The sequence below is a fragment of the Apodemus sylvaticus genome, chromosome 22 (assembly GCF_947179515.1).
Source record: "Apodemus sylvaticus chromosome 22, mApoSyl1.1, whole genome shotgun sequence".
NCBI classification, from domain to species: Eukaryota; Metazoa; Chordata; class Mammalia; order Rodentia; family Muridae; genus Apodemus; species Apodemus sylvaticus.
Genome location: NC_067493.1, coordinates 58,894,056 through 58,909,303, shown reverse-complemented (window position 1 = coordinate 58,909,303; position 15,248 = coordinate 58,894,056). Strand labels below are relative to the sequence as shown.

Sequence of the window (15,248 nt, the reverse complement as noted above, 5' to 3'; positions counted from 1 at the left end):
CAGTTGATAACATTTGATTATGTGGCAGTGTAAGACTTAGAAACAACCATTAATTTTCAATGTGTGGTAGGGTTGTGATAGGCGAGGTATGGATTAACTTATAACAGAGACACACCACTACCACACACACCCTGCATTTTAAAAGCAGGATGCAAGATTGAAAGTAAATGCTTGCAGCACTTGGCAGGAACCAACTCCAGATGCTATTTAACAGTTGATCTTTTCTGCTTTTGGGGGAAATGAATGGTTAGGATTTTGTCTTCCTGAGTTGGGCCTTGCTTGCTGGGCAGTTGGCACACACTTGTTGATCTAGTCATTTTCTGACTTAGAATTAGTGCCACTTAGTGGCATACCATTCTTACCACAGAGTCCCTCAAAATACTTGAAACTTTTGTTTTGGCAAGACTTAACAATATTGTTACCAGTGTTTCAGAAGTCTTAAACCAAGGAATATGGTTTCAATATCCAGCACCACAAAACATTTTCTATCACAATGTCATTGGGCCTCTAAGACACTGGCCAGATCCCTCCCTAATATGGGGCTGGTGGTCACTCACTCTTGCCGAAGTATTCACAGCATGTGTAGGTATAGACCATAAGGAAACTAAAAATTATCAGGTGTTTCATATTTAAGAAATTAAGTTATACCCAGAACTTAACTAAGCTCTTAAATTGAGCCAAATGTTCTAGTCTGGTCAAAACTTTACAAAATCTAGAAACCTAATTTTACATGGTTGGCTTCAAATCTAACAATTAGTATAGTTACTTTGGGGGTTGTATTGTATTTCATTAAAAAAAAAAAACCATAATCAGAGTATGTCATAATAAGATTTTGACATAGCATTGTGTGTAGATCAACACAACAGCCTAGCAAGAAAGGTCCAGTCTAGGAACATTTAAAAATTATTGGATTGGGCTGGACAGATGGCTCAGCAATTAAGAGCACTGACTGTTCTTCCAGGTCCTGAATTCCATTTCCAGCAAGTACATGGTGGCTCACGACCATCCATCCACAATGAGATTCAATGCCCTCTTCTGGTATGTCTGAAGACAGAGACAGTATATTCACATATATAAAATAAATCTTTAAAAGATAATTATTGAGCCGGGCTGTGGTGGTGCACGCCTGTAATCCCAGCACTCTGGGAGGCAGAGGCAGGTGGATTTCTGAGTTGGAGGCCAGCCTGGTCTACAGAGTGAGTTCCAGGACAGCCAGGGCTACACAGAGAAACCCTGGGGGGGGGGGGGGAGGGGGCAGAAACAAATCCAAAAAAAAGATAATTATTGGACCACAGATTTTGGCATAGCAAATGTGTATATTAATGGCCCTGCAAGCAAGGTCTGACTCAGGAGCCATTTTTGAAATCTATCAGATCACTAGTGTCATGACCAGAAGTGTGCATGACTTCAGCAGGCCTTGCTTTAGCTCTGCTCAGTATCTCTTACATCACTCTCAGCCATCACTCTGCAGTGTGAATTTTGACTGGTGATAAGGAGAAATAGAATCTGGAGGGCCAGAAGTGACTAGGGGTCAGATTGTCAGCTTGCAGGATCAGTGCTATTACAAGCAATCACTATGCCTTTCAGATGTCATCAGCATCCCAAGAGAGAGAACTCATTTCACATACAAGGAGCTCACCTCACATCAAAACAATGGTGTGTTGCCAGTCCTTAAAGGTCTGCTATGGAGTTTGTATGACATGGGGATACCCTTAGTACACTAACCCTGAGCAAGTCACTATCTCCTATGAAATGCTTTACTTTTCCATCAGGTCAGGTGAGGAGTCTTGACAAGTGAGGAGTCTTGACAGGTGAGAAGTTGGCAGCCTGCCATTCTTGCTTCAACTAGTTCTAGAAAACAACATATGGGTAGCCAAAGTCAACTCCGAGGGATGCCTCTCACAGGCCTACTGTTGGACAAGAAGCAGTGTGCCTTCTAGCTTGCAGCGGGGGTGGGGGTGGGGTGAGGTAGGGGGGTAGGGGGGTGTAGTCCTCCAAGCAGGATGCCTGGGATAGAAGACACTGAGAAAAGGTTTCTAAACACCACTTTCTTTCCTTTAAAACAAATAAACAACAACAAAAAAGTAAAATTTTATTACATACTTATTTCCAAAGAGGACAGAGAGGTACATCAAATATTCCAATTCATTGCATTGATTACAGAAGATGCTCACAACCACGTCATTAAAAACTGTACTGGGTTTTTTGGGGGGGCTTGAAAGGGGGGCAAGTAAGGTAGTATATACTTGCAATCCCAACATTTACAAGACTGAGAAGGGCCTCAAGTTTGAAGCTAGCCTGAGCAAGATCTGTCTCAAAAAACAAAAACCACATAAACAAAAGCCAGTTTTTTCTTAAGTTATCAGAATACCTGGAGTAAACACATCATTTCTAAATAACCTACAAGTCCAAGGTTAACGGTAACCAGTAGCAAACTAGGATGGAACTGTCAGTCAGGGATAATTTTCTAGGTCTTTCAACCTAACTCAGGCTGGCTAGAAACTCATGATCCTGCTTCTGCCTCCCAAAGGCTAGAATTACAAGTATATGCCACCCTCTCTGGTCAGTCAGTGGGGGCTGTATCTCTGCCTCCAAAGAACCTCTTATAGAACTGTCACCTACTTGCCTTATATAGGCCACAGTCTTTTGCAGTGCAACTTCTTTCAAGAATTTTATCTACCTTATAGTAAGCCAGCCCCTTGGTCCTTCATTCAGATGCCAGCTGAGAAGCTGGTTTTCAAAGCAAGAACCCACATGAGGAAGAGCTTTGATAAATAAGCAACCAAAGTCCCTAGATTGCAGTATATGAAAAAATCACCTATAAACAACCACTATACTACCTGACATGTCTCTGCCAGAGGTTATGGTTGCTCAGTTGATCTACTGTAATCACGTGATACAGTACACCCAGGCCAATACAATATCCATGACAGGGTTGCCTTCTGCCTAGGAAGGTTCCTGTCACACCGCATAGGACTGTGCTGGTGGTAATGGTAAAGTAGAAAGCTTTCAAAAAGGCCATATAATTCATAAGTTGCCTTCTTCAGCCTAAGCCAGAAATAAGCACCCAAATGTGACATTTGAGATATCCTCTTCTGGAGACAACAAGAAGCCACAGCACAGCTGTGGAAGACAAGGAAAGGCCATAGCCAAGCCACCAGCAGAGGTCAGGGTGCAGTCTTACAGGCAGCCTCAGGACCGAGTAATCTTGTCTGGGGGCATGAACCCTGTGTCCCCAAGGGTCCTGAGCGCAACACGACCATTGGGTCGGATTACCAGGTGGGTGATACTGCCGTTGTTGAGGGACAAGCGGAGCCAACCTTCTGGGGGAAACTGTAATGCTCTGGGGAGAGAAAAATAATGTTAGCAGAAAGTTCAGGTTGACACACAGCTGCTTTGTTCAGGGAGAGGCTGGGTTCAGGCAACTTGACAGCCTTTTGGAATAGATAGATTCAGGTAGGCCAGTAATGGAGATCTTCAGAGAAGAGATTCTCAGGGGGACATGTCTCAGTAGTGCTCTAAATAAGGTATTCAACCTGTGGGGATAAGGGCTTAACTAAGTAGAAATGTGCTCAGAGCTAGTGATATCAAGACATTTAATGTTTTCCTCTGTAACACAAAGTACCCAAACTTGTGCTAGAAATATTTCTGACAAGACGTGGCTGGTCTCCCGGGACAGAAGTATAATACATGACCCCTGAAGGATTTCCTTGCACATAGCTTGTGCTCTCTCGTGTTTTTAAGACAGGGTTTCTCTATGTAACACTGGCTGTCCTGGAACTCACTTCATAGACCAGGCTGGCATTGGACAACACAGCCCAGCTTCCATGCTCTTTTGAAGAGCACAAGTATAGGAACTAGAGAGATGGATTGACACGCTGCTCTTACAAAGGAGCGGAGTTCAGTTCCCAGCACTTATCTTGGGCAGCTCACAAAGTCTCATACCTCCTGCTCCAGGGCATCCTCTATTTCTGGCCTCTAAGATATCTGCTGAGCAGTTTATTATCATTTCTGCCATTTAACTTCAACTTAATTTACCAACACGTGACATTTCCTGCTACTAGTTGTTTACTTTTAAAATTTAAATACTGTAAAACCCTGTCATGGGTCCTGGCTAATACTGAAAAAGGGACATAGTATTTGTGTGTGTGTAGGGGGGAACACACACTTTTTTTGCCTTTTTCTTTTCTTTTTATTTTTTTTAGAAATGGGTTTTATGTAGCTCAGGCTGGACCCAAACTCACTATGTAGTTATACCTGACTCTAAATATCTGCCTCCTGCCTCCACATCTTTTTTTAGACGTATTTTTATTTATTTTATGTATATGAGTACACTGTAGCTGTCTTCAGACACACCAGAAGAGGGCATCAGATCCCATTACAGATGGTTGTGAGCCACCATGTGGTTGCTGGGAGTCGGGATCTCTGGAAGATCAGTTGGTGCCATCTCTCCAGCCCCCCTCCACATCTTAAGTGCTGGGACTATAAGCATGCACCACTACACTGGGCTCCTGGCCTTTGTATTGCTTTGCAAGCACTCTGCCAGTGGAGCTACATCTCCAGTCCAGTCAGATGGACACTGTACACTGCTGTGGTCTGATGCTTAGAAAGAAAACTTTTATATCCTCAAGGGGCTGCACGGATATTTCTATAAACAGGTTTGATTTTGAGACAGAGTCCTACTGTGCAGCCCGACTCACCTTGAACTTGCTACATAGAACAGGCTGGCCCAGAACAAACAGAAACCCACCCACCTTCTAAGTGCTAGGATTAAGGTATATGCCACCACACCCATGGGTTACTTTATAGAAAGTATATTTTATTTTGTTTTGCTTTTGAGACAGGGTCTCGCTATGCAACCCTGGTTAGCCTGGAACTCAGATCTGCCTGCTTCTGCTTCCTAAATGCTGGGATTAAAGGTGTGTTCCACCACACCTGGCATATTTAAGCAATAAAGTGGACCCATGAGAGAGTTCAACTTGGGTAAAGGCCCTTGCAGTGCAAGCCTGGCACCTTTAAGTCAAGCCCTAGAACCCACATAAAGGTAGAAGGAAGAAGTGACTCCACAAAGTTGTCCTTGATTTCCACACAAACTCTATGGCACATATGGGGTTCTCTGTTTAGCCCTGTCTGTCCTGGTACTATGTAGACCAGGCTGGCCATGAACTCAAAGAGTTCTGCCTGGCTCTGCTTCCCAAGTACTGAGATCAAAGGTGTGCACCACTTTACTGGGAAAAAAGTAAAGTCTTTTCCACCTTGGTGTTGAGGATCAAACCTAGGTTCCTAAACATGCCAAAACAAGCTATTTATCACTAAGCCACGCTTCAGCCCAAGATGACTATGTAGTCTTAGTGTTGCCCTTCACAACTGAGGATGCACACTCCTGAACAGGACTAAAAGCTACCTGCCTTTCTTCACAGCCTAAGTAGTCTTCCCACACTAATTCCTTCTGCATAGTCATCATTAACATCCCTTATCAGGGACTATTTATAATAATGAGGTGCAAAATAAACAGGGCATTCCTGGATAGTTCACTTGTTAAGAGGAATGTATGGGGTGGATCCTGACAAGCAGTTGGGACATCACCATCCTAGAAGCCCTTGATTTTATTGGAGAGTATAAACTAAGCACTTGTCTACCACATCACCCTCCTTCCTACTACCAGTCCTCAGTCTGATAACGGAGCTCCAAGAGCCCAGTAAGGATTCCCAGCTCCCCAGCAACCTTGTCATTTCTTGGGATTGATGCTTGCCTAACTGACCATGAGGTCCCCTAGCCATCCCTGGGCTTCTGTTCGGGTGTGATGAGAACACACCATCATGCCACTGGTGACAGTCCAAAAATAGGTAGCAGGCTATGATGTCACCCATGGAAAAGTGGCTAAAACAAAAATATGCAGGGAAACAGCATGAGCCTGGAATGTTGTATAGAAAGAAAATCCAAACACAAAGTAGGCTGAGTGGCAAATCAACAACCACAGGTCATAAGATAAACAGGCCCAATTTTCAGGACTAGCAGAAAAGAATCACAACCAGGCAGTGGTGGCACACGCCTTTAATCCCAGCACTTGGGAGGCAGAGGCAGGCAGATTTCTGAGTTCAAGGCCAGCCTGGTATACAGAGTGAGATCCAGGGCTGTACAGAGAAACCCAGTCTCGAAAAACCAACCAACCAAACAAACAAACAAAAAAAGAATCACAACCCCCAAGGTGCCCAAACTATTCACAAACACACAAACATGGAGAAAGATGCTTATATAAATTCTGATACCAACAGAATGAAGGAAACAAAATCTCAGAGCAAGTCCAAGTTGACTGCTACCGGCACCATCTAATGACAGGCAACTGGAACAAGTATGCAAAAAACAGGCCAGGGGGTGATGGCATAACTTTTAATCCCAGCACTTGGCAGGCATTTGGATCTCTGAATTCAAAGCCAGTATAAGTTCTAGGACAGCCAGGGCTACACAGAGAAACCCTGTCTGGAAAAGACTTAAGACATTCACCATTTTCATAAGGTAGTGGAGGCCAGAACACGGCTCCTTAATCATACACGGTCATGGCCAGATTCACTGGGGGCTTTTTACTGACAGAGCAGAGGAATGCAAAACAAAGGTATTCTACAGACAGTTGATCAGGCTTCACCAGTACTCCCCTCTGAGTCATACTGAGGTAGTGCCTAGGCTGAGGAAGCACAAGGCCAGGACGGATGGTGGCTGTCAGTACACTTACCTACAAACAATATAGCGGATGACATTGGCATGGCATATGAAGATCTCATAGCTGTCCTCCTCCTGCTTGGCATCAGCTCTGTGGATGTAGTTCCTGAAGGCAGCCTCAATCCGGGCTCCGTCTTCATAATACTGCTAGGAGCAGAGACAGGAGTTGTCAGTGAGGAAGCAGACAAGGGTAAGGTAAGGACAGGCCCTGCCCTAATCCAGTGGCACAAGGAATGGCAGTTTTACCACGGCCTCTGGTTTCCAATGAGAGACGGGTGGATCCGGTTCAATGGGGGCACCTTCCCGTAGCAAGTCTGTGCTGACCCTGCAGACACCTGGGAGGAAGCAGGCCCCTGTTCAGCACTGTATCCCAAGAGTGAATCTACACACTCAGCACAGGAGACAACCAGCACTCACCTGGCAGGTGCTTACTGATGATGTCTGTGGTCTCTACTGCACGGGTCATAGAGGAATGGACAATTTTATTAAACTTTAATCCCAGGCTTGCGAGTCGAAGCCCTGTGAGTTCAGCCTGTTCCCGACCTTGAAGGAAAAACACCTGTGAATATCATAAACCAGGATCTTCCACTTACTGCAAAAAGAGTGAGGTGCCATCAAGCACCACTGAAGATGTTAACCTCATAGGCTTAACTAGGGGCAGGGCCTCAGGGAGCAAAGAAACAGTCAGTTGTCCTCAACCCCAAGAGAAAATACACCAGTTTCAATTAGCAACCTGAGTGAACTCGACAGCAGTGGAATATTCCTTTGCTATTCCTATTTTTATTCAACTATGTTCAAAATCGAGTTCCATTTGGGAATATAATATAGCCCACTGATAGAATCGCCTAACATGTAAAACCCTGGGTTCAATTCCCAGTACTGATAAGGGGAGAACAAAAATTAAGTTTCAGCATCATGGTAGCCCACTGCCTCATGACAATAGATGCAACATAACAACATGAAGAAAAACATGAAAACTGAACTGGGCTTGGTGGTACAGACTTATAATCCCAACACTCAGGAAGGCTGAAGCATTGAGAGTTGCCATGAGTTCAAGGCCTGCTTCATAAAACAAAACACACAAACTACAAATTGATTCTCAGGGGTCACAAGGAGACAGTGATAGTAAATGCTTCTTCCTTATATGTACTTCAGCATATATAAAAACATTCTAAGAAAGCATTTTCCTTTTGTTTTGAAAATCATTTTTTGCTAGATATAGTAATCTGCATCACCACATGGAGACCTGATATCCTGCTTATGCCCAGGTGTCAAAAGCACAGAACAACTCCTCAGGTTGGAGAAACAATCTGCTAGAGAAGAATCCTGGAGACATGACCATCCAACGTTTGAATATGGATACAAATGGGAAATATGCCACCTACCAAGAAACTGTTTAAAACGGAGTGGCACAGCGCCATTTATTCATATTCCCACCTACTTGGGAAGCAAGGCAGGGGAATCAGATATTCAGACTACACAATGATGTCCCCATCATCACCATGCTGAAGGAGGGAGGGAAGAGGAAAGAGAAGAGAGAAGGCCTAGATCCCAAGTTCAGCTCCTAACTTCAAGACCAACAAATAAATCATACCTAATGGGGTCAGGGTGCGGTCCTTCTCCAGTGAGCCATCCACGTGGTACTGGGAATGCCGGATGAGGAATATGTGCCTTGTAGCCTTTGCCTTATAGTGGTCCAGCCTGGATGCCAGTTCATCTTCTCCAGATTCCACGTTCCTTTTCTTCAGGTTAATGAGTGACAGTGGCTCTCGCCTAATTGTGAAAGTATGTCCTGTCTTACGACCTCTTGTCCAAGACACCTTTCAGTGCATGGGAAAAGGCCAGGAGGGCAAGCCCACCAGCCCAGAGAGCCTGGCCTCACGGAGCATACCTCACTCTTCCCGAAAGGGCCAGGCTTGCTCTGGGTGATACAGACTGGTACATAAACATGAAGCCTCCGGCTCATGTTCCTGGTGAAGACGGGCTGGGGAGATGGCTCAGAGGTTAAAGTGCTTGTTATACAAGCAGGACGATTGGAGTTCAGAAGCCACATAAATACTGGGTAAGTTTAGTGGCTCACCTATAATTACAGTCTCAGAATTCGGAGACAGATCTCCAGAAGAAGCTGGCTAGTCAGACTATTTATATTAGTAAGTACTGGGTTTGACTGAGAGACCCTGCCTTAAACGATAATCTGGAAGTATGATCAAGAAAGAATTTCCAGCCGGGAAGTGGTGGGGCACACCTTTGATCCCAGCACTTGGGAGGCATACCTGGTCTACAGAGGGAGTTCCAGGACAGCCAGGGCTATACAGAGAAACCCTGTCTCAAAAGAGCAAAACAAAAAACAAAACCAAAAAAGAACTTCCGAATTTACCTCGGGCTTTCACACAGGCCTCCACACACATGATCTCACACACATGCACATGAGAAGAAAAAAAGGAGAAACTCAGTAATGCCCCAAATATGCAAGCAGTGTCGAGGACAGGTGTGAGAATGGATAGTTGCACAGCAGCAGAGCCTAACCCTGTACTGTGTATGACTCCAGTAGTCCTGGGGCTGTCTCAGTGTAGCTCAGGCTGACCACAGCAATCCTACTTCAGCCTTCCAAGTACGAGGAGTACAAGCATGCACCAACATCCTTAACGTAAATTAAAAATACTAGACATGGGCGCTTGGCTCTATTTTCTCCTGGAAGAAGTCTGCACTCCTCACACATGGAAAGCTGAGGCAGAAGGATTGCAAAAGGCCAGCTTAAATAAACAAATCGAACTATATTTAGGTCTTTTGTAGCTGAAGATTCCATACTCAATATTCAACCAACCAAGCATCAAAATACTCAAAAGTCTGCATCTGAACTAAACAGACCTTGTTGTATGTGATTTTTACTACAAGCTATATAATTTAACAACTACTTAGGTAGCAATTTTATTGAGTGTGATAAATCATCTAGGAATGTTTTAAAGTATACAGGAGGATAAGCTAGATGTCTAGGTTATTTGCAAATAGTTCATTATCTTGAACATCCACAGAGTTTGATATGTTCAGAGATCCTGGAACCAACCCCCCAGCATTCAGAGGGATTACTATAATTAAATTAAAATTAAATAAAAACAGAACTCTTTTCTAAGTCACACTAAACACACTTTAAATGTTTAGTAGTCAGTGGGGTAGTGACTATTACAATATTAAGAACTATAGTTAGTGGACTGGATGTAGGAGCTGAAGAAACTGAAGCTACTTAATTAAATGTAGGAGGCAGGAAGGGGACAAATCGAACCTGCCCAAATTACAACAATGGTGGAAGAGGAAGGTCTGGAGAATGTGATGGTAATTCAAGCATTATCTGAGCAGGCTAACCTGGGGTGTTAGTCCAAGCCAAAGTCTTGCAGATACAGAAATGTGTGGGGTTGGACCAGACAAAATTTAGAGACAACTGTCAAGAGAGGAAGGCACACCAGAAAGAAACCAAGTGGATATGCCCGTTTTAGTCCCTTCGTGCACTTGTTTATCCATCTGTCACGCATCCTTCCCCACCTAACAAAGATCTAGTCACTGTACCGGTCCATGCACATATGCAGACATGGCAAGCAAGTATGAAACATTTAACATCAGGTAATTTCATTTTCCTTTTTTTGAGACAGGGTGCTTTTATATATAGCGCAGAATTCAGAGATCTGCCTTGCCTCTGACTCCCAGTGCTGGGATTAAAGCTGTATTCCACTATACATGTCACTATACCCGGCTTCCATGGGTAACCCAACCCTTGGTTCTACTTCAAGCGCAGGTACTCTGACCTCTGAAGGAATAGATAGCATGCTTGTAGTCCCAATTTTCCCCCAGGCTGCAGCCGGACAATTGGTGGGGCAAACCTGGCCATATATATGTATGTATGTATGTATGTATGTATGTATGTGTGTGTGTGTATATATGTATGTATGTGTATGTATATATATATATATATATATATATATATATATATATATATATATATATATATATATATATATATATATATATATATATGACCCTGACTATAAGTAAAATGTAACCCTTTAGAATTTCAGGCCAAAAGAGGATAATGGTCCTGGAACTAAGGCCTTCGGGTGGACTGTCTCTGAACAAGGGCTCTTCGAGGATGGGATCCGGGCGGATATAGGTCCCTCAGAGGGATGGATGGTCCAGGAAGACCCTCGGAAGAAGCGCCATCCTGGTGCGGAGACCCTCAAAGGGCCGGCCGCACAGATTCACGCAAACTCAAGAGCCACTCAAGACTAGGGTACACACCGTCCCCTTCAGGGAACCGATGTCCGCCACACCGTGCACCGTGATGGATGTGAGGCCCACCCTCTCGGGATGGAAGCAGGCCTGAGCCCCACCCTCTCGCCCCTGTCCCCGCACCTGTCCCAGTTGGAGTCCCAGACGCCGTGCCCGGGGCGCGCTCCCGTCCAGGCCGGGGGCTCGGTCGCGCGCGTGTCTGCATCCCCGCCACCTCGCGGCTTCCCTACCGCTACCGCCGAGAAGAGAACAGCAGCCGAGCCACCGGCCAGACCACAGGCCGCCAGCTGAAGCGCCTGCCGGAAAGCCATGCCGCAAGCCGTGCGACCCGACGACAGATACAAGCTTCCGCTTCCGGCTGGTCGAAGTTCCACCCGGTTCCCGAGACAAAGCAGGAAACGCGGCCGGGGTGCCACCTGCTGGTGGTCTCAGGGTAGCAGGCGCGGACGCCAGCCTTTCAGTGAGTGTGAGTCCCCAGTGTGTCGAAATCAGGCACTAGGTTTATATGAACTGAAAAACCTCAGGTTTGGCTCTTGCTCTAGATCTAATGTTTTTGTGTTTTCTTTTGTAATCCTTAAATGTATGCATACTCTCAACTTTCACCTCCAGAATTCTTTCCATTTTTTTCCCCTAAAAACCTTCTGTATTCAGCTATCAACTCTCCATTCCCTAACCCTATTCCCTGGCACCTACCATCGTGCCAGTTTGATTGCCCTAGATGTTATTGATCAACTGACCAGGCCCTTCTGTGTAGGAAAGGAGTCCAACCGCTCTTCCAGTGCTGGCAGTTCTAGGCCCTGTTGAATCCAAGGCCTAGGGACTAGATTGGCAGGCCCCGTGACTCATTACTCCAGCCTTGAGCTTATTGCTTTGGGCTTTACCAAAAGGCCCAGCACTTGGCGGCTATTACAATTTTCAGCTTTGAGCAGTAGTGAACAGCAGCAGGCATTTGATAATATTACTGCTCCTGAATGAACCTCTAACCTCCGACATTCTCAGGACCCTTGACTTTGAAAATGGCGAAGACGGCTCTTTTGGCTGGACAGCTCCCTAAAAGTCTTAACAACAGTATGTTTTTTCCACTGCCTTCTTTCACCTCAGCTCTCTATACTCTCTAGCCTCGGCCTTTTCATGTTACCCTACTACTGATAAAAATAATTTTTTTTTTTTTACAAAAACCCTTTAAGTCCTGAAATACCGAAAAAGGGACACAGAGGCTGCATTTCCACTGACTGAAGTTTCAGTTGGCTTATATATAAAGAGAAAAGGGGTAGACAAGGGTCTTCGCTCCAATCCTGGCAGTCCTTCATACATGCTTCAATCACAGGCTTTCTGCAGAGCCACCAAGGAAGTGCTTCCCCTCTGGCCAGGATGAGATTATTGCAAGGTCATCAGAGGTCACCACCATGCTTCTCTTGCTCATACTACTACTTTCCAGTGTCAGCGGAGGCAGTCTGGACAGATCACGACTGGAGCAAGTCGTCCACGGAGGTTTTGGTGGTCCACTATGGCTTCAGAGGCCCCAATATCTAAACTGGCTGCCAGAAAGGCAGTGTGGCTAGTTTTTCATAAGAGGTTGCTTTCCTGGCAAGACCTCAGCCAGGCACCAGAGCAGGGCCTGTTAAATGTTTTAATCGTTCACAGAAGCATCAATAGGGTGTGTACACAAAGGCCTAACAAAATCTGTAACAAAATTACAGTATAATTCTTATTTAACAGTGCTTATTTACTGCCTCCTTGTCTCATGGGGATGTAGGTCCCTCTGATTTGTATTCTGGGTATAAATTATTTGGACTCCCATAGTCTGTCCTTTTGGAACGAGGTGTCCTTTTCTGTTTCTTTTTCGTTCCTCTGAGATGGGGTCCCATCATACTGTATAGTCTATAGACCAGACTGGCCTCAAATTCATAGATATCCTTCTGCCTCTGTCTCCTGAGTGAGAATGGAAAGGCCCTTACCACTAAGTCTGGCTTATGTGGTTATTTTGAGCATTAAATTTGTAAACAAATATATTGCTTCATCTCAAGAAACTACTTCTGTTTCTGCACTACTCCTCTTTACATATCACTGCAAAGTAGGGGAAAAGATGTAATGGACAGAGTAAGCAGGAGGTGCATGCAGAATTGTGGCACCATGTGACAGTGCCGTTGTGAGGACAATTTTATGGGTTTATATATAGATATTGGTAGACTGGGTACCCAGCTCAGTTGGTAGGAGGCTTGTTTAACTTATGCAAAGCCCTAAATTCCATTCTCAGTATTGCCTAAACCGGGTATAGTGGAGCACACCTGTAATCCCAACAAATGAGAAGTGAAAGTGGGAGAGTCGCAAGTTCAAGGGCATCCTTGGACTTCAGGATCAGCCTGAAATACATAAGACCCTGTCTCAAAAAAGCGAGGCAGGGTTAAGTTGGGAGGGATAGAGAGATGGTTAAAAGCACTGGCTGCTCTTCCAGAGGTCTCAAGTTTAATTCCAGCACCAGTCTATGACTCCAGTTCCATGTGATCCAAAACCCTCTTCTGGCCTCTAAGGACAGTGGACACACAGGGTACACAGACATAAACTTTTTTTTTTTTTTTTTTTTGGTTTTTTTTTTCCCGAGACAGGGTTTCTCTGTATAGCCCTAGCTGTCCTGGAACTCACTCTGTAGAACCAGGCTGGCCTTGAACTCCAAAATCTGCCTGCCTCTGCCTCCCAAGTGCTGGGATTAAAGGTGTGCGCCACCAACGCCCGGCAACACAGACATAAACTTAAGTAAAATCTTTTAAAAAAATAAAGTAAATGTTGGTCAAAGTATCTAGAGATAAATATGAGGAAAAGATTAGTTTTCTCTTACCTACCAAAACAATTCTCAGTTCATTTAACTACTTGTAAGTACAATGATAATGTCTGAGTAGAGGAGACTACAAAAGTACATTCTGACCTTCTCTATATGTAGTTGTGCAAACCACTATGTATGAAATGAGATAAATGATGTGGGCTGTGATATGCCAGAAATAGGAATTCACACCATTTTAAAGCAAAGAAGCCGGGTACAGCTTCTGTGAGTACATGCTGGTAAGTCCAGGACTTTAGAGGAGGCAGCAGGATATGGCTGACCATGATGGCCTACTCCTTTAATCCCCGACTCTTAGGTCAAAGGCAAGTGAATCTCTGTGAATTCAAGGCCATCCTAATCTACACAACAAATTCCAGGCCAGGCAGGATTACCTAGTGAAAACTTTACTCAAAAAAAAAAAATTGTTTTAATTCCAATGTAAGACTTTATAAAAATTCCAGGTTACTGTTAACTATACAATGAGTTCAAGGCCAACCAGGTAGCCCTAGTTACCTGATATCATGTATCAACAAACAAATAAATAAACACCTGTATCTACTTTAGTGACCTCACCATACTGGCTGAGCACTGGCATTTTGAGGCCACATGCTAAAGCGTTAGAGAGAGCTGGTGTTTTTAAAGCCATGTAAAAAATAAAAAGACATCAGAGACTACACCTGAACACCTGGATGAGGGTCCCCATTCATGAAATGCAAAGAACAGCAGCACAGCCTTGTTATAGTGATGCTAACTCATGAAGGACACTGAAGACCCCTGGGCACAGAGATCCCTCAGCAAATGCTATCATGGCTGATCGCTAGACTTGAGTGGGGGAGGGGTGGAAAGTCTAACAATGGGAGTTTTACTGTAGTTCCCAGGCTGACCCTGAGCACCTGAGCCCCAGCTATGCCCCTACCTCCACGTCTCAAGCAGTTAGGGCTGCAGCTGATGGTCTGTAGAGCTGTGCACGGGATCCAGAGCTCCATCATAACCAAGCAAGGTAGACAGACTGGAATGCGTCAAGCTAGGGTTAGGTTGTAAATTGTGTAACTGGTATCAATCATGGGCTCAGCTATTTTCGTCAGTGTCTGGGGGGCTAGTGTAGGAACAATGTCTACACACCCATGTTCACACCAGCATCTGCATAACCAACTCTTAAAAATGATACAGAGGTCTTCTGATAAGCAGAACATGGTATATATACACTTTGGAATATGTAGATTCAAAAGGGAAGGGATTCTGACATGCAATGATACAGATGAATCTTTTTTTTTTTTTTTTTTTTTTTTTTTTTTTTTTGGTTTTTTTCGAGACGGGTTTCTCTGTATAGCCCTGGCTGTCCTGGAACTCACTCTGTAGACCAGGCTGGCCTCGAACTCAGAAATCCGCCTGCCTCTGCCTCCTAGAGTGCTGGGATTACAGGCGTGCGCCACCA

The 15,248-nt window shown here is 44.6% G+C and overlaps 1 protein-coding gene across 2 annotated transcripts; it reads right to left on the bottom strand.

The window, feature by feature from the left end:
* Positions 1-2,079: 2,079 nt before the first annotated feature.
* On the bottom strand, positions 2,080-11,347 carry Pgam5 (PGAM family member 5, mitochondrial serine/threonine protein phosphatase). 2 transcript variants are annotated; one of them, XM_052168285.1, is made up of 6 exons: positions 11,119-11,347; positions 8,312-8,490; positions 7,135-7,260; positions 6,964-7,052; positions 6,731-6,864; positions 2,080-3,343 (listed from the first exon to the last, which is right to left on the bottom strand). In XM_052168285.1, the coding sequence occupies exons 1-6, from the start codon at positions 11,304-11,306 to the stop codon at positions 3,193-3,195; spliced, it is 867 nt and encodes a 288-aa protein (XP_052024245.1). In that variant the 5' UTR covers positions 11,307-11,347; the 3' UTR covers positions 2,080-3,192. The 2 variants fall into 2 exon arrangements, with proteins under 2 accessions (XP_052024245.1, XP_052024246.1); XM_052168286.1 differs by having other exon boundaries at positions 6,731-6,861.
* Positions 11,348-15,248: the final 3,901 nt, after the last annotated feature.

Excerpts from the sequence above, each read along its gene's own strand:
- Pgam5 (XM_052168285.1), bottom strand. The coding sequence starts at position 11,306 with ATGGCTTTCCGGCAGGCGCTTCAGCTGGCGGCCTGTGGTCTGGCCGGT. Across the intron at positions 7,053-7,134 it reads CATCAGTAAGCACCTGCCAG|GTGTCTGCAGGGTCAGCACA; the intron begins GTGAGTGCTGGT and ends GCTTCCTCCCAG. Across the intron at positions 6,865-6,963 it reads ATTGGAAACCAGAGGCCGTG|CAGTATTATGAAGACGGAGC; the intron begins GTAAAACTGCCA and ends CTCTGCTCCTAG.